The sequence below is a fragment of the Ptiloglossa arizonensis genome, chromosome 2 (assembly GCF_051014685.1).
Source record: "Ptiloglossa arizonensis isolate GNS036 chromosome 2, iyPtiAriz1_principal, whole genome shotgun sequence".
Classification (NCBI taxonomy): Eukaryota; Metazoa; Arthropoda; class Insecta; order Hymenoptera; family Colletidae; genus Ptiloglossa; species Ptiloglossa arizonensis.
Genome location: NC_135049.1, coordinates 31,614,476 through 31,635,541, shown reverse-complemented (window position 1 = coordinate 31,635,541; position 21,066 = coordinate 31,614,476). Strand labels below are relative to the sequence as shown.

The following is a 21,066-nucleotide window of genomic DNA, read 5'->3' as shown; positions in this document are numbered from 1 at the left end:
TTCGTCGTCCCGGCTCGCCACACAGAAGCGTGCACGCGAGAAGTGTTCGCGTGCGCGCAGCCCTCGTCTATACTTGGCCCCTCGGCTATGCCGAGAGGCGAACAGTTTCTCAAAGGTCCTCGAGTGCATCGTATCACCGCTCTTCTTTCCTCTCTGTCGTTGGCTGGCGTGCCGTGTCGTTCCGTTCCGTTCCGTTCCGTTCCCCGTGTATTTATCTCGCCGGTTAGACCGATATCCGACGTCGAACGCGAACAGAACGATCTTTCATTCGGCGGTTCGATGCAAAGCAGACGGCATCTCGCGCTGACACGCCGGGACGTGCTCCAGGCGTCGATAAAGTGACGAAACACCGTGGTGGCGGCGGTGGTGGTGGTGGTTGTGGTGTTGCGCGATTAAATCCCGGTCCCGATACTGCACACCGAGTAGGGAACGCGATCTCCCTTGCCCGCACGTTTCCTCGCCCGGGAAGTTGAAGTTACGATGCACGATAGGGTGGTCGTCAGTGAGAAGTGATGTGGTTCAAGTACTACAAGGGATACTACGACGTGCGCAAGCTGGAGCTGGAGCTGGTGAGTTCGCCGAGGAGTATCTTATCCTACGAGGGCGAAATGTTTCGTTCGCGTTCGAATCGCGATTACCCGAGCCGTTGATCGCTTCCCGACGACGGGAAACGTCACTGGGAATACTCTCGAAACTCGTGACGCGTACATTGAAATTCCACGCGGACCTTCGTAACTCCTAAACGCGGGTCCCATTACGCGTTTATCGAAATGTTATTTCTTTTTCTTTCTTTTCTTTTTTTGGAATTCCTCGCCGGTAGTCACGGTTCCATCGGTCCACGACCGAGAGAGCCGTATCTCGGTTTCCTCGGTCCCTGGCCACCGATAACGAGCGAACAGAGGAGAGACACTCGACCGATCTCTCGTCGAGGAGCTTTCCAACGGAGCGTGAAACCGAACGCTTTTATCTCGCGGGAGCCGACGCGAACCGGAAAACGGTCTTACGATTTTACTTCCCTACGAGAGGAAGAGAAACGGTCGCGATCGTGCTCCGATTCGAACCACGATCGAAACGAGCCGATTCGTTGTTCGAATTTCATTTCGAATCCAATGTCGAACGGTGGGTCGATGAGAAGGAAGGGACCGTTTCGAGTCTCGTGAATGACGCGCCCTGTCTCCGTTCTTTGCGCGTGCACGTCCCGTCTCCTTGTTCTTGGACTTCTTCCAGTCGTCCGGTTATTTCGATGCGTTTCTTCGTCGGTTTCGGCTTCTTTTTCTTCTCATCTTCGTCGTCATCGCCGTGTTCCTGGCTCGACGTCCCACTTGTAGCGTTCACCCCGATGCGTTTCTATTTTGGCGCCGTTCCGTCCGGCTCCACCTCCTCCTCCTTCTTCTCGTGCTTCTCGCCGAAGATCCAGGGTATCCGGTTTCGAAATCAAAAAAACACACCACCCACCCCCCACCCCGACCCAGAGTTCCGAAAAATGATAGGACACGCACGAAACGGGGCGACGACAGGTGGCGAAATTATCGTTCGTTCCCTCGTTTCGGGTGCCGTTCTCCCCCTTTGCTCGACTGAGAAACGTCCCCTCGTTTTATCGTTGCATCGATCGTTCCCCGTTTACACTTTCGCTCGAGGGATAGTTTTTAAATCGTCGCGCGACTCTCGAGACGATCCGACTGCGAGGATTATCGAACGGGACAAATTTTCGACCACCTCCCTGGAATATCGTAATTCGAGCGCGACGATAACGCTCGAATAACGATCGTCGATGCGTTTCGAAGCGATCTTCGTTCCTTTCGAAGACGATACAATTTCGATAACGATACGCACCACGTGAACAATCACTGGGATGCGATCTCGCGTTCGCGGATCTCGTGGCGGAAATCTGTTTATTTTTTTTTTTTTTATCCAGTCGTCGAATCCGATAAGAAACTATCCAGTCGGTGAAGTGGCCGACGAGTGCACTTGGAACGAAACGGTGGATATCGACGAGCACTCTCGAGGCGATAAGGGTTAATATTCCTGGCGAACGTGCCACCGTGGAGTCACCGATTCTTGCAATCTTTTTTTTCTTTCTTTTTTTCTTCTTTCGCGCCGCGTAAAATCATTCGACGCGGTCCCTTTGACCGTCAAAAGTTACAAGCACCGCTTTCGATCCTCGACTCTCGACGCCACGGACAATAAACGTCGTTAACGGGTAACAATGGCCGACCGCTCGCCGGGCAGTCGAGGAGTCGATCGTACAAAGCGTAACGACCGATATTCCGCGAAGCCTGCGCTGAATTTATCGGTTGGCCTACTGTCTGCCTCCAAAGTGGATTAGGAACGTTTACCTAGTCGACGTAGCCTCGGTGTTAGCACGCGCTCGTTGACCCGCATGCACGTAAGGGATCGTTCCGTGCCGCGACGATCGTAAACGTACCGTCCGGCGCTCGAGGAACGAGGGAAAATTCAGACGACTCGGGTAATTCTCCAACGATCCATTGTTCCGGTCCCGGTGGTATTGTTTCGCCCGATTTTACCGCGACGGAGGTATCAACGATTGTTTATTCGAACGGTGTCGCGCATCTGGGACGAGCCAACGACTATTGTTCGCCAATTCGATACAATTACGGTGCGCTTCGGGACTTTCGTAAAATCGTGGTATTGTTCCTTTCGTCGATCGGCGATAAATTCGAGTTCGGTGGTATCTCGAATGAAAGTAACTCGGCGCTCGCGCGGGGAATAAATAAAAATAAATCGAGCGGAGCGGAAAGAATTTCGTTGGATAGTTTTCTTTTTATTCTCGCGGCTTACAGCCCCTCGTGGGACGTTTCGCGCGCGTAATTGTAGGACGAATCGTCGAAACGGATAGAACCGGGGATCGAGTTCTTGCTTACATTCTCGAGCGATCGATAATATTGGCTCGTTCCATTCATTACCGCGAACTGTCAACAGCATCGTACGAACCGTTCTGGCAATCGTCCGGCCAGATAAAGCCCGCCTCGGCTACCGAAGGATTTCCACGTCACGAAAGATAAGGCGAGCGAAAGGAAATCCACGTGTAAACGTTAACGACCTGCGACTCAGGGGGTGGCTTTACTTTGCCGCTCGACCACCAGAGCGTCGCCGGCGATAATCGGTAACTCCTCAACCCCGGCCGCCAGTCGATTCCGTGAGCATCGATCGTGCCGGTCGCTCGAGCACGGTGGTCTCTCTCGTTACAAATGCACGTGCGTTCCCAGCGTCGATCCTTTCGTCGGTAGTGAGTATCGCGTGTTTACCCGAACCGATGCAACTTTGTCTTGGGTTCGCGCGAGTGCAACGGTGCGCCGCGATCGATATTTCGAGCGTCTCGGCCCCGGACTACGCGTAATGTGTTTCGGAGAGTCTGGATTTCTTCCGGGTTCGAATCGTTGCTACGTAAACGCTGCAGGCCTCGTCGAGGTAACGCGAGAAGGAAAAGAAGAAAGAAAAAAGAAAAGGTATCGTTAATTGTTTTTTTTTTTTTTTCTTTTCTTTCCGATCGGAAAAACGAAGCAAGGTTTCCCAGAAGGTAGACGTTACCGAGAATTTCTTCCAGTTACGGGCGCACTCTCGACGGTTTATTTATAAGTGATTCACTCGGGAGACGGTGCACGGTTATAGAATCACCCTATGCATATTCCCGTGTCGGTGGGCAAATATAAAGTGGGCGATTTGGCGCCTGGTCAAGAGACAGTCTGCGAATGTCCGAGGATATTCTCGATTCTGTGAAACGACGGGAATGGAGGGGACAACGGTTGGGGGGAGGGAGCGAGAGAGGGGCTCGTAGGAGCGTTTGAAGTTATTTTGAAAACTGGGCTGGTGCATTGACCGTATGCTGACTGCAATCCGCGCATACGGTCTGCCGACTGTCTTCTCGCGCGCTTTCCGGGAATTGCCGGTACGGCCAGCCACCTGGCCTAACGCGCGAACCTACCTTAACGCCGATCCTCTCTTATCGTCTTTATCGGCGAGCTCGCGCAAATACGCGTATCTCGACCGGCTCGGTCGAAGTTCGGTCGCGTCGCGTTTCAAAGAATCCCGAATGGTACGAGAACGTGCTCGAGATTGAACCGTACCTAGGGTACGTTTCGATGGGATACCGTGGAACGATCGAATGGTCGAACATTCGACGCGCGCAATTTAAATCTTTCCACCGATGAATGTTCGCTGGCCACGGATTTATAGTCGACTTTCAGCCGAACTAGCGGTACGTTGAACGTAGATCGAGCCGGACCGGAGCAACGCTGCAACTGGGTAAAGGTAGCCGGAGCTAACCGTGCGTCGAGGATCGGTTAAATTTAGTAACCGTAGAAGACCGCGTCTACGCTGGACTCGGATGCATAGTTGACTTTGATCGATCCGAACTAGCGGTACGTTGGACGTAGACCGAGCTAGACCAGCGCGCCGCAGCGACCGTGTAGACCAAGCCGGAGAGTTTAGCTCCGCTTGCTCGAGAGTAGGCTAAATTTGGTAACCGTCCGCTTCTACCTTCCCGTAGAATCGATTCCTAACCCAGACCCGGGCTACGCAAGGTGTAGGTCACGCTAATCGGGGACCGAATCCGTCGAGATCCAATTTCGCCTTATTAGGACCGAATCGTTCGAAAGACGATCGTTCTCGTTGCGCTTGTAAGTCGTGTTTCGTTCGTAAAGGGCCCACGAGGCTGAAATCGGAAAGGTCCATTAAGAATATTCGATACTCGGGGCGATACGCAGTGCCGCGTCGTATCGTTTAGCTTCTCGCCGATAGAGGAAGTGCATCGGGTTATGCGTTAGTCGACATTCCTGCGATGACTAAGGGCCATTCTCCTTGGTCGGACGTCGACAAGGTCGTTGTTACGACCCTTTGCGCGCTTTATAGGAGCCCTCTTAAGGATGTCAAAAGTATGCTCGTTAAAGGCGCCAAGTCACTTCGTGGCGCGGTTACCTCGCTCGAGCGAGCGCGTCTGTGCATTTTTCCGGTCGCGTTTACCCGCGGGACCTCGTAAAAGTACATCGACGCGACCATTCGCGATCCGAGTTCGCTGAACGTTCGTCAACGAAGCGTAATCGGAGTATCTTTGGAACGATCGCGGCAAGATAGCGTCGTATTGAAATTTTCACGGTGTAGGATCGTTAATATTCTTCGTCGGTGTCCGGATATTGGTTCCTGGTGGAATAGTCGATATCTCGGTTGAAAAAGATTCTCGAACGCCTTCGTCCTCGTAGCCATCGTTGGCGAAATCTCTGGTACGGACATCAGGGAAGACGGTAGCGCTCTCGCGATTACGGTTTTGCTCGTAAATCGCGTAGCAGGGACCCTAATCGCCGGTACAGTTATCGGTCGACTCGGCGAAACGCGAATTTTCAAGGTGACAGCGAAACGGCGAGCGAGTCGCGGCACGATTTCACGGTAACGATCCGCGCGAAATTCAATCCGGCCGCGATTAGAGGCGTCGCGCGCGGTTGCGGTCGTTCTATTTCCCTCCGGCTAATTTCCACGTAAACCGCAATCGAAGCAGTTTCGTTTATCAAGCCCGCACCTGTTCGTGACGAATGAGGGATCGTTTCTAGAGACGCGAACGGGAGGAGGAAGCTCTCTCGGTACAAGAAGAAGAGGAGGAGGAGGAGGAGTAGGAAGAAGAAGAAGAAGAAGATGACGAAGAAGAAGAAGAAGAAGAAGAGGACGGCGAGGAGGAGCTCTGGAATAAGAGAAAAGAGAGAGTCGATAGAAGCGGACCAACGAGAGGTAGTAGGGTCTCTCTGTGTGCATTTCCTGGTAAGGGTCTTGGCGGTCTTCAAAGCCCGTCGCCGAGAGTAGTCAGAAGCGCTGCTCGTTTCTTGAAATAGGAAGAGAGAAACGAACACCGTAGGAATTTCCGCGTCGCTTCTGCTCGTTCGCTCGGCGCGACCGCGCGAAACACGCGGAATCGGCGCCGGGAATATTCCGATTCTCTTTTTCTATCGAGGATAAGAGGGTCCCGTAGGAAGTCCATCGTGATCCAGGGTGAGGACCTCGAAACGGTCTCGAGCGGATTCGACGATCGATTTCGATGAAGTACGTCCTCGTTGTCCGAGCGGATTTACAGGGTTCGCTGTAAAGAATTTCTACGAAGCGTTCCGTGTCCCGTGCAAACCATCGATCGCGGTGCCGCGAGAACGAAACGCGAGGACCTTTAAATTTCGGTCCAGTTTCACGGTCCTCCGAAGAAGAGGAGAGACAGACCGGTCTCGAGCGGAGTCGAGACGTCTCCACTTGTACGCGCGAATAATTCGCATCGAAGGCGAACCAACGGCGAATTAAATCGTACGTTATACACAGCATAATTGTACACCGTATCGGTTAGGAGAAACCGATTCACGAATTCGAGAGAGAGAGAGACAACAACGGGCACGGTTCTCGGTCGAGAGGACACGGAGATTTCCGTTATCGGTTGTCAACGGTTTAAAAATAAATACGGTCGTTTCGAGTCGGGACGAATGGCTCCACCGTGCGACGCAGAAGCGAAAGAAGAAGGAAAAATCGCGAGAAACCTAAGCAATAGTCGATCGTTGCGCGTCCCGGTGGTGGTCGCGCGCGTATTCTTGGTACGGGGCGCGTGCACGCAGCTCGATTCGCGATTCCAGCTCGTCTCTTCCCTCGGACGGGATCCAACGCCGATGGTAATGGTCCCCCGTGGCCGATGCTGGTGGTGGTTAACTACCGTGTTTCAAGGACACCCACCTTCCCCCCTCCTCGTCCCTGTCGTCGTTCGGTTCGCTATCGCGGATCTGCACCGTGAAACTTCTGACTTTACTCCCGGCCGATCTCGCCTTCTTTTCTTTTTCTTTTTCTTTTTTTTTCTCTCCCATTATTCCCTCTCTCCGTCTTCTTTTCGCTCCCCGCCGATTCCGTTCCCGGTCTCTCGATACCACGCCGCGCTAATTGCGCGATTTTTCATCGCCGTGCTGGATGGAAAGTAAACGCGCGGACCGCTCGTAAGGAGCGTGAAAAATATCGACGCGCGCCCGTGCGCGGAAGACGACGACGACGACGACGAGGACGAGGCGTCGAGTCGATTAAACCCGATTTTTACAACGACGCGTTAACGCCGTCCGTTCCCGCGATAACGCGACGAGCGTCCTCTTCCCAGCGACCACCGATTTGCCGTATAAATTTATCTCTCCCGCGAGCGGGCATTATTTTTGCAAACGATCGTTTCGCGGGCGTCGCCGGCCCCTCGATCTCTCGAGAAACTTTCCACGCGACCCCGTGACTTCGATTCGCTTTCGAACGAATCGGGACCGGCAAAAAATAGCTCGAACGAGATGCACGCGTCTCGCGGCGAATTTTCGTGACGTCGTTTCGCTCCGTGGGCGGGGCGCGCTCGTTAAGTGGATCAACCGGGGAAGGGTATCGATCGCTCGGACAATTTCGTCGAAATTTCTCGCAGATCGAGAAGCGGGAGGTAGGCCAAAATTTATTTCTAGAATAGTACCAACGTCGATGCGAAATAACAAAAATTATACCGCTCGGTTTCTCCGTACACGCTCGCGACACCCACGATTCTTCGTTCGAGACGCATCGCGATCGCTATAGATCGCGATCTCCAGAATTCCTCGGTGCACCGGTCGATCGGTTCGCGCGAACCGTTTCTCTCTCTCTCTTCGATCCGCGCGATAGTGGCATTGTAGCGGAAAAACGAGTCGCGGCACTCCCATTGGCCAAATTCCTTCCTTTCATCGGCACCGATTCTCCATAGCCTGCGACACGGCTTTCGATCCACCCTCGCGTGCGTCGCGACGCCTCACACGCATCCCCTCGTTACTCGCTCGATGCACGAGTTGGTTTTCGAAAGATCGTTTCTCCTACCGCGAGGAAGATTCCGCGACGCGGAACCGCGCTAGTATACGGGTCGAACGTGCACGAACGCGCGATCGTGAACTCCGCGAGGGTACAACGGTCGACTGAACTCGACCCGCGGGGCGTTAATTCAACCGTCGGAATGTGTTCACCGTGACGTCTACACGAAGCGTACGAATTCGCGATGTCGGATCGGCGATGTCTCTCCCGTCGTCGAACCCGAGGAGAAAGCACGCGCGAGGACGTTCGTGTTCCGGCAATATTATCGTAGTTACGCCGTTAAACGTACGAGGCCCGTGCGTCTTTTGCCCCGTTAACCTACAAGCCGTCTCAGCGTCGTGGTCCGCGACTCGACGCGACGCGAGTTTCGTTGTTCGAGGTCGAAAAATGGTCCGTGGAGCGTGCGTCGTAACCGATGCACGCGCTCTTCCATCGCGAGTACGTAACGTCGAGCGGTGACCGTCTCCGGGCTGTAGTTAACGGTACACGTTGTGCCTAATACGAGGTCTCTCCTGTCCACCGGGGATTAAGGCTGCGGATCTCTCTCCGCGGACGGTTCACGATCGATCGGCCATCGTCCAACAAATTGTGAACGTCCGTCGGGTTAGGTCCGACTTGGAAGCCCCCGAGAGAAATCGTCGACGGGACGAGCCCGTTCGTACTGTTCTCGCAATTACATCGTTATTCGGAAGCGGCGAACTCCGCGGAGTCACGAGCATCGACGTCCACGAGGAGCGGAGAGGCTCGGCTCGGCTCGGCTCGCCACCACCGGGCCCCGCTATCGGAATTCCGTCATCGAGGTGAACGGAATGAGATTCCTTGGTGGTGGCTCGAATACCATTTGCCAGTGGTTATTACCAAGTGCCGCTAAATAGCAAAGGTATGCACGCGCGAGGCTCAGAGGCGTGGAGCCACGGTCCCTCGAGGTTCGCGTGCCTTCGAGTCCGCAGCCGCGTTTCCTGGTTACAAAAACTCACGATTATTCCGTTCTTTCGTTGGCGAGCTCTCCGACAAGGTCGGGGGAAAACGGTTATCGTTTGCGTACCCTGACCGAACGCGCGATCTCTGACTCGCTATCGATAACGATACTGGTTCGTTATTGGAACGCAACCAAGAAGGACGAAAAGTTCTCTTGAAAGGTGCCGGTGAATTTCATCGAATTCCCCGATATCTGTGTGCTACGCGTTTAAAGAGGATCGCGAGAGAAAACGCGCGCACAATGCGACGACGTAGCTGTAACTCCCGATTTCTGGCTGGAACTTTCGTCGTAACTCGTCGACGAAAGTATGCAATTACGTGTCACGATCCCGCTGCGAGGAGAAAGTACGGTACAATGCGAGCCTCGGCCGCGAACCGTACGCCCTACGCCACTGGCCACGAGTTAGCGTACGCGACAAACCTGGAATCTAAGCCAAGGCTTGGCTGGCACTGCCTCCGTTGCCGCTAAACAGTAGACGCGTATCGCCGGTTGCGTGCCACGAATTGCATCCATCTAGCCGTTGCACCGAGCCCGATGCACCGACGATCATCGCGCACCCTCGAAATTCTCCGAGTATCGTCGCTTCGAAGGCGATTCGTTTCCACGCGAGCCACGTTTCTCCGTTTCGAGAGATCGATCGGTACGAAACCCGCGAGAACTGTGCACCGATCGTTCGACGTTCCGAGAATTAATTCGCTCGTTGCTGGTTCGTACAATTTGGAATAGGAAGCGCAACAGTACGGTACCGAGCACTGTTTTCAACGATCCAATTACCGGTAAAAGATCACCGACTATCTACCGCGAAATCTAAATCGAAAGACCTCCCGCAGCCGTACACAATCGCGGCGCTAACGCGGTAATCGATGCTGGACAGTTCGGTCGAAGAATTTTTCAAACGTAACCGCGTAGCTACTTGCAACGATCCGATACCAGTCGTGGATTCTTCGTAGTGCGACGAGAATCGGCAAAATTTCACCGACGATTCGATCGAAGATTTCGAAACGAAGAACCACCAAGGACAATTGAAGGGAAAAATTCGAAGCGGAGAACGCGATAGTCCTCGTCGTTGGTAAATCGAAGATGGTTGCGCGTTGGATTTTTATTGGTGAAAGATCGAGGAGAATCTACCGCGAAATCTAAATTGAAAGACCTCCCGTGGCCGCGCACAATCGCCTCGGCAATTCATCGGGTTAATTGTGCGCGGCAACGAGCCAGATGAAACGATTCGCGTCCCGGGAACGGCCGACGGTCTCTTCTCCTCCGTTGGGAGCCTCGAAGTCTTCTCCGTGCCCGTTCCGGAGATGGATTCTTGTTCGGGCGCGTGACACGCGGTACCGGGGAAAGGCGAATGTGGGTAAACGCGCGGTTCCCGGCTTCGCCGTTGGAATTATCGTCGCTCGCGGATAACCGCCGTTTCGTAATCGAGCTGCTCGCCGGTAGTCGGTGCGTCGTGTCCTCGTGTTCCTCCTCGTCCGTTAGCTCGTTTCAATGGATCGGTGACCGGAGGAACAGGTTCGCTCCGTCGTGACATCGTAAAAACTTTCTTTCGAAGAAATCGAAGTGGGATCCTCGGGGTCTCTGTTTACTACGCGAGTAACGTCAAAATATGGGAACGGCTCGGCGTCGACGATCCGTGTCGCATCGACGCGGAAGCGGGGATTTCTACGAAATTCAAAAATCCTTGGACGAGTTCTCGAAAGAAAGATCGAATTCTCCGCGTTTACGATCGTATCGGTTCTCGTTCCGGACTCGAAGTCTGGACCGTTTCGCCGTGTTCTTCGATCCTCTTCCGAAGAAACGGGAAGAGGATCGCGCGACGATAGATTCGGTCGAATTTCCGTCGAGCGATCGCTTTTATTTCTCGCGTTCGACGCGATACGTTATTAGACATTCCGCGTCAGTCGCGCCTCGATCGCCGCGAAATAATTGTCCGCGTTGGATACACGTACGCGTTTCGTAATCCCCTTCGGTAGTCGAGGTATATCCTCGCGTTTCTTGCAACGTGCTTGGTACGCGGGCGCGAGTTCGCGAGCTCCGTCGCACGTAACGCGCGTTGCATTCCACTCGGCGTTCGTACGCGCGTTATGCATTCTTCGTGGATTCGACCTCGATGCCGTGTTATTAATGCCCATTACGTTATATAAACGAACTCGGCTCGGATCCGTGGCTGGAAGTGGAAACGAGAGACGCGGCCACGGGAATACGCGGCCGTGTATCCACGAGAGCTACGTTCGCGGAATGAGAGATCGCGAAACATCGCTGGAGAATCGTAACGCGATACCTTTACGAACGATTGGACTCGATGGCGAAAAGATTTCTCTCGACGTCGATATCGAGGCCTTTGGCAACGCATTGTACGATCCCGGTCGCCGCGCACCGATGCGTAAATCAACGCCACAGGAAGCGGATTTTGTAACTTTTCGAGACAGGTGTTCTCCGTTGCGTCAGCTCTCGGAGCAATTTGTCCCGCGTGTACGTACGTTCCTCGCGATATCGAAACGTCGATGGAAAAAGTTACCGGCTCGCGTCTATCGAGGCCTCTCGGTTCCATTCTCCGTTCGCGATCGAAACGAAAATCGTTGGTCCTCGACCGCGAGAAGATGGAAGAAAAAGGAATCTCGACTCCGAAGTCGAGGAATTCCCGTGACTCTTTCGAGAGATTTCGACGCTTCTCGGCCACGGTGGTACCCTTACCCGTGCATCGAAGTCAACGGTGTTTCAACCTTGCGTTCCCGGCTTCGCGGAGGACAAAAACTGGCCGCCGGAATCGCTCGGAACTTTTCGGGCCGCTATCTCCGCGATTACAAGAAACGTGGAAACGATGATCGATCGCGATCCACTTTGGCGCAGGTGTACCGGCAAAATCTCCGCGTCGCGCGATCTTCCTTCGATTGACCCATTACGCTTTTTACACGGGACGATTCTTAACGCCGCGACCAAGCCAATACCGAAATCCGCTCCGCAAGAAGTCCGTCGTGTTTCGTTCCGGTCGCTGTTGCTCGCGAGTCGTTGTTGCTCGCGAGTCGCTATTAATCGGAGCCGATCGATCGCGGCGAATCACCCCGCGATTTTCAAGACACGTTCCGCGAGAGGCGTAAACAATCCGTCAAGAAACAGCGCGAACGGTTCGAGTCGCGAGGTCGATGCTACGAGCGGGACTAACGGTAGAATACGTTTAGGTACGCTTCCAGATACACGGTCGTCGCCGCCGCCGCCGCCACCGCCGCCACCGCCGCGTATAATACCATATCCGTACGTATTCAGCCATCCTCGATCGGCTGATGTATGCATTCACGAATACCTGCTCGCGCGAGGAGACGAGGCGAGCAAAAAGGCCGCCGCGACATGCGCGAATCCTCCGCGACCTTTCTCTTCCATTCACCGCGGTTCGAACAATTTCCAGCGGCGAGCGAACGAACGAACGAGCGAACGAGCGAGCGAGCTAGCGAACGAGCACGTTCTCGCTGACTAATTAAATGATTGATCGTTCGCGGCCGGCAAATTATCGTACCACATGGCCGACAAATTAACCGCTCGGACAGGCCTCGGCCGTGGCCGATCGGTTTTTCTTTTCTCTCTTTTTTTTTTATTTTTTTTTATTTATTTCCCTCCTCCGCGCGGTTTCCTCCTCCGTGTGGTCTACGAGTACGTTCCTCGTTCGCGGGTAAAAATTCATCGAACGATTGTGCAAACCCAACGGAGAGCGGTAGAATAATACTAGGAATAGGATTTCTACGCCCGGAGCCAGGAAAGCTTCGATTCTCTCCACGATGGAAAAGAACGCGTGTTCGAGCTCCGTGTTAATTGACTATACCTTTTCGAATTTTGTTCCCGTAGAGATCGTAGATCCGCGAACCGAAGATGCGTCTACCCTCGCTATGGTGTTTATCCGTCGCTATCGGTTTCGTTTCGAATAACCGGTCCTCGTCGTATTCGAATCGTCGTGAAAGACTCCGGTTGCGGGTTTATTCGACGAGTCGTTTTTCCAGCCAGAGTCCAATGTACAATTCCATCGGGGACACGACCCTCGACGATGTTTAACCCCACCGTGTCACGGACTCGTACGGAATCCACTCGTACGGAACGAATCGCGTTTCTTTCTCTCCCCGTAGCCCTTTTCCCTTGTTGTTTTCATCGCTCGGCGGAGTCCTCGGTACGATGCGTCGTTCCTTTGCGACGTCTCTTTAATATGCTGGAAGGATCACCGACTCGTCGAGCTGAATCGACAACGAGAACCCCCTTGTGCGCGCCCGTTCTCGCTACCCCCCGCGCTCCGTGAAACCCACCCTGCTTGAAATCTCCCGGTTTTCCCTAGGACGACAACACCCTTCTCTTACCGGGGGATTTGTGAGAAATCTCTCTTTCGAAGAACCCACTCGACGGAGACTCTCGACGTATTTATTTCGCTGATCTCGAGCCCCGATTGGACCGACCGGTGTCCTTTGTGTTCGGGACCCAGACGAAGGGGAACAACGCGACTCGAGGGGGATTCGGTAGGATTTTTACGAGCGAGTAGGTGACGCGATTCCTTCAAATTTTTCTTTCTCGCTTACTCGTGCGTGAAATACGTTTTCCGTAGGGCGCGTAGCGTCGGCTGTAAACTATCGAGACGCTCGAACCTCCTCGAAATCGTTGACAAGATCGACGGAAAACTATTTTCGAGCGCGTCGCGAATTGCCTCGTTTCCGTAATTTCCTACAACGCGTCGTTTCGTCCGCTGCAAAACGTTATGGAATTCGATTAGACTTTTAAATCGTCGATTGTCGGGCGACGTTCCGTAACAAGCTGTGAGAAAATCGCGTGGGAAATGGGAACGCGTCGCGAATGTTTTTTTTCTTTTTTTTTTTGTCTTTCTTCCGTGGTCGGTTTCGAACGTCGATCGACGAACGTGACGTAGTTTTGCTAGCGAAGGTTGCAATGCCGGTTTATCGGTGCTGTTGCCCGTTGGAATACAATAACGTCGAATATACCTACTTCGATTACGAAAGAAGCGGGAAAGAATGCGGGGGGTTCGATTCGATGGAATTTAGGACAGAGCGGGCGACTAACTGAAAACTCGGAATGGAAGTTTCGTCGTCGAGGAAATTTCTCGATTCGCGAAAATCGGCGATCGAGTCGCGCGCGTGACCCGATAACGATTATCGAGAGGCGATCGGGAACACCGGCGCGTTCCATGTTCGAGCTATTCCAAAGAATATAATGGTCGCGGCGCGGTGAAAGTGTGCGAAAAGGGGCCCAGAAACGATGTCGGGATAAGAATGCCGCGTAAAAGTACGCGTCGCTTTAACAATGACGATGAGAAACGGAACGAAAGAAAACGAGGAGCGAGAGAGAGAGAGAGAGAGAGAGAGAGAGAGAGAGAGAGAGAGAGAGAGAGAGAGAGAGAGAGAGAGAGAGAGAGAGAGAGAGAGAGAAGAGAGAGGGGAGGACGAGGGAATTGTACGTGCCCACGGTCGATGATACGCGTCGAAGAATGCCAATAGCGGACGAGACCGCGTCGAACTGTGAAAATTACACCGTAAAAGAGAAATCCATCGAGTCGGTAATGAACGTTGAACGGTCATTACCAAGCGCCCGGGTAGGGGAAAAAGAATCGACGAGGAGTCGACGTGTCGCGTACGCCGGATAGATTGGAGCGAGTCCAATTAAAATCCTGTTCATTTATTTATTTCGGTTCGTGACTTCCCAAACGGTAACGCGACACTCGCGACGAGCCAGGAGTGTCGAGTGTCGTCGAGTTCCGAGACTCTGAACCGTGACGAGGGAACGTCTCCGCGGGAAACGAAGATTTTCGAGTTTTCTGCGTACCGGTACTCGGGAACTTGAAAAAAATAATCGCGTGGAATACACGAACGATCGTGAGCGCGAAACACACTGGTCGGTTCGGCTTGAATTGAAAAAGAAGAAACTTTCCTCCCCGAGGGAAAACAACGAAACGCGTTCGTTGCGGCAACGACGGTTCACGGACGAGAAAATCGGTGACACACGATAGCTTGCGCCAGCCAGCCTCCGCTCTCGAGGCGGGAGCGGTTACTTCCGGTGGACCCGATGATTCATTGCGCGAAAGATGTATCGCGAAGCTTCGTGTACGCGCGAAATCGCGTCCGGTGGTTCAGTCTCGAAGCCGCGAGTCTAGCAACCGGTCGCGCCACGCCTTTGCTCTCGCTCGATGTCGAGTGAAATTAAAAGAGCGTCGAACCGCGCGCGCGAATCGTCTCGTCGACGTCGTCCAACCTTTCGAAGCGTGCGTCTTCCGTTCCTTGGTGTCACCGGATAGATCGAAATGTTCATCAAATACGTGGACGTGTTCGTGGACGAGGGCTACGCGTCGGACACCGCGACTGTAGGTACACGTAATAAGAGTATAATCGTGGTAGCGAAACTGGAGCGAAAATAATCGAACACGAATTTTACACTCGATTTCTTCTACGTTTTCTCGTTGCTCCAGAGATATCGAGCAACGTTCGAAATCGAAGTATCCTCTTTACGACTGATTTTCTTCGATAAAAGTACCGATTACGGTTCCGTATTCCTCGTCGCGCGATTTTCGTTCGAAAGGTTTGTTCGTACAATAAGAAATTCGAAGTCGTCGAGGTAGGTGTCTAGCGTTTATCTCCGCGTTTCATCTACGTTGATGTTGCTGCCGATTCGACCGGTCCGATACATTGTTTACCGTAAAACTGGTGGTTTCTCGAGCGCATCGACCGCTCGTGCCAGTTTACGAGGACCGTGAGCGATGCCTCGCGTCCGATCTCTCGGAGCTGGGACGAATTTAGGATCGTTAACGTACCGGTCGTAAGTCGGCTCGTAGGATTAGCGGCCGATTGAGCCGACTTCGAACGAGTCCATCGATCGAATCTCGACTCCAACGACACCAAAGCCGATTCCTGGTTCGATCCGCGCGAGCCGAGAAGCGGTTTACTTTCGTTACGAAATCCCCGATACCGAGCGGCGTAAAAAGATCGATCTCTCGAACGGAGATGGGTAAAATTCGACTCGAACGAAATCAACGGAGATTTATCCATGCGGGTAGATCGCGTTTCTTGCGCAATGGAACGCAACGGAGAAAAAGTTGCGCGTCGTTTCGTCATTCCTCGAAACGCGTATCTCGACGACAATGTCGTCCGTGTTTCCTCTCGAGCACGAATGATCGTGGCTGCCACGGAAAACGGGACAATTCACCGCGATATTTTCGTCGGTGCGTCCGTTCGAACGAAAATCGAGCGAATTGTAATCGCGTTCCGTTTCTTGGCACCGATCGCGACGGAAACGTTTATAGAGGCGGTTATTTTGCCACGCGGTAAACAGTAGCGAAATCCGAGCGGCAGATGCAAACCACTTTGCACCTCGTCGCAACTAATCGTAAGCAGTGAATCAACCGCTCGTGTAGTCTATTCGTCGAACGGATATATCGAATGGTTGAACGGTGAGTCGCCGCGAATTTACATAACTCGCCTCCGATGCATCGTCGATAATAATTGCCTCGATCGTTCCGCACGAGGGAAGTTTTCGCTGGTTTCGATCGCGGTTACGATTTTCCGGCCGATGTAGCGCCCCTAATTTTTGGTACCGCGGTTTCGCAACCGTTCACGACGTTTCCTGCTTTCGCAATTCGCGCCGCGGACTCCCCATTACCGTAATTACGGTAGGTAGAAACTCTCCTCTCGTGTTGCGCAAAAATCATCGATTCGCCACGGTGCTGTCGTTGACCGGGAACGATAGAATCTCGAGTCTTTCGAACGGAGAAGTTTATCTTTGTTACAACGATCGAAACGCCGGTTCTTTTCCGGTACAAAGAGTACAGCGGTTTCGATAACGAGCGTGCTTCGACGGTACACTCTTCTCGACTCGGGTTTATTTCGTATTGCGAAATATCGCTCCTAATTTCCCATAGAATACGAACAATGGAACGCAAACGTACAGTACAGGGTGCTTTGGTGGCACGAATCGAAACGGTACGAATTCGTCGAGTAGACGAACACCGAATACGTGAAACGCGATGAAATCTAAACTCCGAGGAATTCTCTAAAACGTTTCCACTCTCGGGCGAGTATCGTTCGGCGATCTTTATACGTTTGGTTGTGTTACAGGTCCAGAGGCTGGCCGAATACGAGAGGTATCTGGGTCAGGAAGCGAGGAACCTGGTGGAGAACGGAAACGGTACCGTCGGCAGCGGCGCTGTTCTCCAACGCGGTCAGCTCGAGGGCGATCTTCATCGCATCCAAGAGCTGTTTCCTGGCGACAACCTTCGACTGCACGAACGAGATGTCCTCACCACGGTAACCGGGCTCAATTCCCTTTTTTTCTACCCTTCGAGTCGCGCTCCCCCCGTGAAAGCAAAAAAGAAGAAAAAAAAAAGAAAATATCTCTCTAAATTCGGCGTTTCCGGCTGGTAACGCGTACGAGAAACGTCGAGCGTGTCGCGTTTCTCGACGATTCTCACGAGCTCGCGAGAACATTTTTCCCTCGCATCCGACGCGATGCTGTTTCCCACGCTTCTCGCCGGACATTCTACGATTGACAATTTCCCTTCCGTTTTCCCCTTGGCGAGCTTTACGCGGGAATTCCCTCGCAAACGGTATCGCGAAGTTAATCGGGGAACGCGGGGTGCCTTTACACCCGGACGTTGAACGTCACGGCGAACGTCTAGTCGCGATGAGGCGCGAATTATTATTAAATTTATTCTTCTACTTGGTCGCGCGTGAACACTGTGTACCGCTTTTAGACGGGAAAGTCCAAGGGTCTCTCGTCGAAAAATGTTACGAGTATGACGTAGAGAGGCGAGTCGAGGAGATGTTTCGGGTCTAATGCGCCGACCGTGTCAAAGCGAAGTATGTTAATCAGGCCTGTTCCGTTGCCAGTGGCTTCGAGTTTCGTTCGACCCTCGGGTCGCTTCGGTATATATGTATTTGGTAGCGTTATTTGTCAGCCGTCAGTCGGTTCGTTCGAGCGTCTCCACCGTGGTTTGACGTCACCGAATGCCACGAGAAAGGAAGGGACGCACGCGTACAATCGCTAAGCTGCATCGGGAAATCGTAAAGTCTCGTTAAGCCCTGGCCAACTGGAGCCTCTCTTCCGAGCATCCAGTTTTAGCCCGTGGATCGAGGAGTTTCGTTTCCTCCGATGCCATTAATCCACGACGGGCTGGTCCACGCCGACGTGGCGTGAACTTTTTACGCGTATTTCGAAACCGTACACCTACCCCGTTGGTGGATGAACTCGACGCAAATAATAACAACGGTGGAGACGATTCGCGGGGGAGCGTGCGCGCGTTAACTCTGTCACGGTCGGGCGGTTCGTTATATTTTTTCGTGGAACCGTAACGTCGACTTCCTAGTCGCGAAACAAGGCCACCGCGATTGTGTGGATCGTAACAGACTCCGTCAAGTTCGTAAGTTTGATCGCGTCGAGCTTCTCCAGTTCCACGTACCCGTGTGGAATAAATCGATACGCTCCGACGGAGCATTTCGATCGCCGCGACGATTTCAATTCACCCGGTTTCGGAGCCGTGTGTTTACGCTCGGATACGGTCGCGCAAAGATGATTTTCGTTACCCGCGTTCCGTATCGTTTCAGAAAATGAAGAGCCTGATCCGCAAGAGAAATGGCGGGAACCCTGGAAGGCTCACGAGAGTGTTGTCGCAGAAGTCGTTGAACGTGCCCAACAACTCACCGGCACCTAAATCTCCACCGAGGACTTTCCTTCTGGAAACTCCGGTACAATTCACCACGGTAAGGAAACCACGGAATTGCGACTAATTAATGCACGAGTCTTACCGTTGTTATTTAAACGCGAACGAAGAAACGGAAATTCTTATAGAAATTTCATATAGAAATTTCTTAGAGAAATTTCTTATAGAATCGGTAGTGTTTCACCGTTATGGGTGCTTTTCTCTCGTTTTTCGATGTCCAAATAGTAAAAACGATCCCACGATTTACAGGGCGTGCAATCCCAGGAGCGACACCTCTTCTTGTTCTCGGATCTGTTGCTCATAGCGAAGGCACGAAGCGGTGGTAATTTCAAGCTGAAGCAATCCGTGAGGATGAGCGAGCTCTGGCTGACAGCCGGTCACATAGAGGACGTGGCCGAGACGAGCAAATCTCAGGAAACCAGCTTCGTTCTCGGCTGGCCCACCACGAACGTCGTCGCCACGTTCATGTAAGCGGTTCACCTTCGAACCCCTCGACTACTTATTCCCCGCGAAACGAAACGGTAGCCAATCGCCTAAAGCGAATCGAGCCCGAGCGCGATCGATTCGAAAAGTTTCTATGTAATTAAAAAATCACGTCCAGAGAGAGAGAGAGAGAGAGAAAGAGAGACTCTTGACCAGGGGAGGGTGGAAGGGGGACGCGAGTGGGTATGCAACGTCGTTTAAATCGCGTCGCATCAACGTTTATTTCTTTCTTTCAGGACTGCTGCAGCCAGGGATCTCTGGTGGGGACGTCTGACCGAGCTGGTACGAGAGGAGAGTATGAAGGAGCCGCCGGATACGAACATTCAAGTCGTGTATCACGACAGTGACACGAACACGGAATACGTAAGTGCAGCCCTCTTCCCCGCCGCGCGGAACGTAGAGAGATACACGCGGTCACGCCTTCACGGTCCATTCTTCGCGCATCCCCGAGTACACCGAGAGAGAGAGAGAGAGAGAGAGAGAGAGAGAGAGAGAGAGAGAGAGAGAGAGATAGATAGGGGGGAGAAGTTCGATCGCTTGACCTTCCTGGAGGCATTCTTCGCTCGAGATGCCCCTTTTATATCATTGACGTCAACGTCGAGTGGATCGCTCCCGCTAAAAAGAGCCTTCCTTCTATCTTCACCGACGGGGCTTTATCGACGCGTTCCCCACGGCCCGGCGTTCATTATCGACCAGACCGCGTTGCATTTAAATACACGCGAGAGCGCTCGACGAGAGACGTCCCTATCGAACGGACGCGAGTGCCTCTTTACGTTTGCCCGGAAGCTCCCGGCCGACACGAACCGCATCGCGGTATCATAATAAACCCCCTGTAATCGTTGGATATTTTTTCACGCGGTCGCTACGATCGTTATTATTCTTAGAAATATTCCCTTATTGTGGACGAGCACGCGCGCGAGAAAGAGAAAGCGAGAGAGAAAAAGAGAGCTACATTGGTGATCGTTACCCGTGTTCGCAGTGCAAGACGATAATGGTGGGATCCGAAATGACGGCGGCAGCTTGCGTGAATCTTGCCACGCGTCTCTTGGATCTACAGGGACCGTTTCAACTGTGGGCCAGAACGTCCGCGGACGAGGCACCCTATCCTCTGATCGGTCACGAGAGGCCGTTCGCCGTGAAACTTTCGAATCTGCGGCACACCCTGTCCGCGGAGGAGGGTTTCGATCTGGAGCACTGCAACAAGAGCGGCCACGACACCTGTCACTTCATCCTGAGGCCCGTGCCCAAGTCACCGGTGAAGAAGAACAAGTCCAAGATCACCGGGCTGTTGAGGAGGTCCCTCTCGTTGAACCCGAGTCTGTTCGGCGTCAATTTGTCCAGACTCGACGAGAACGGGCTACCGAAACCCGTGCTGGTGATGCTGCAGCAACTGTTCGCCAAGGGTCCGTTCACGCAGGGGATCTTTCGAAAATCGGCAAACGTACGAATCGTTCGCGGGCTGCGCGATCAGATCGAGTCCACCGGTGATCCCAGTTGCCTGGAGGACGCGCCGATCATAGCCGTGGCAGCCCTGCTCAAAGATTTCTTGAGATCCCTACCGGACCCACTGCTGACCTCCCATCTCTTTCCTCTGTGGATGGATAGCTTGGACACGCCAAATCCTATTCAGACTATTAAGAAGTGAGGATTGTTTTGTTCTCGCGCGAAGCTATTTGCGTTTCACCTGTCCCGTGCAACGTTTAACGAACACGTTTTTCGGTTTTTTTGCTTTCAGTATTTTAGATAGATTGCCCAAAGCGAATTACACCCTGTTGTCGCACCTGATATGCGTCCTGCATCACGTGGCGCGGCGGTCGAAGCACAATCTCATGTGCGCCAGCAATCTCGGGGTTTGTTGCGGGCCCAGCCTGCTCTGGTCGCCGAATCCTTCGGTGAATCAGAGCAGGTCGATCCCCACGTTGACGGAGATGTTGATCCGTCATTGCGAGGTTCTGTTCGGGGAAGGCGTCACGCAGCTCCTCGGCGAGGAGCGCAGCGACAGCGGCGCCGAGGAGAGCACCGACAGCCTTCACTGTGAGTACGCTTAAGCTGCGTCGATCTTCTCTTCTCCCAGGGATATCTC

The 21,066-nt window shown here is 53.1% G+C and overlaps 1 protein-coding gene across 6 annotated transcripts in view; it reads left to right on the top strand.

The window, feature by feature from the left end:
* The window catches only part of LOC143143570 (uncharacterized), a 154,382-nt gene that overhangs the window by 131,875 nt on the left and 1,441 nt on the right, over nt 1-21,066 (top strand). For all 6 annotated transcript variants that reach the window (XM_076304956.1, XM_076304957.1, XM_076304955.1 and 3 more), the window contains 6 exons: nt 16,900-17,088; nt 18,385-18,540; nt 18,750-18,967; nt 19,220-19,346; nt 19,963-20,624; nt 20,719-21,017. In XM_076304956.1, coding sequence (XP_076161071.1) covers nt 16,900-17,088; nt 18,385-18,540; nt 18,750-18,967; nt 19,220-19,346; nt 19,963-20,624; nt 20,719-21,017 — 1,651 coding nt within the window. The remainder of the gene's footprint in view (nt 1-16,899; nt 17,089-18,384; nt 18,541-18,749; nt 18,968-19,219; nt 19,347-19,962; nt 20,625-20,718; nt 21,018-21,066) is intronic.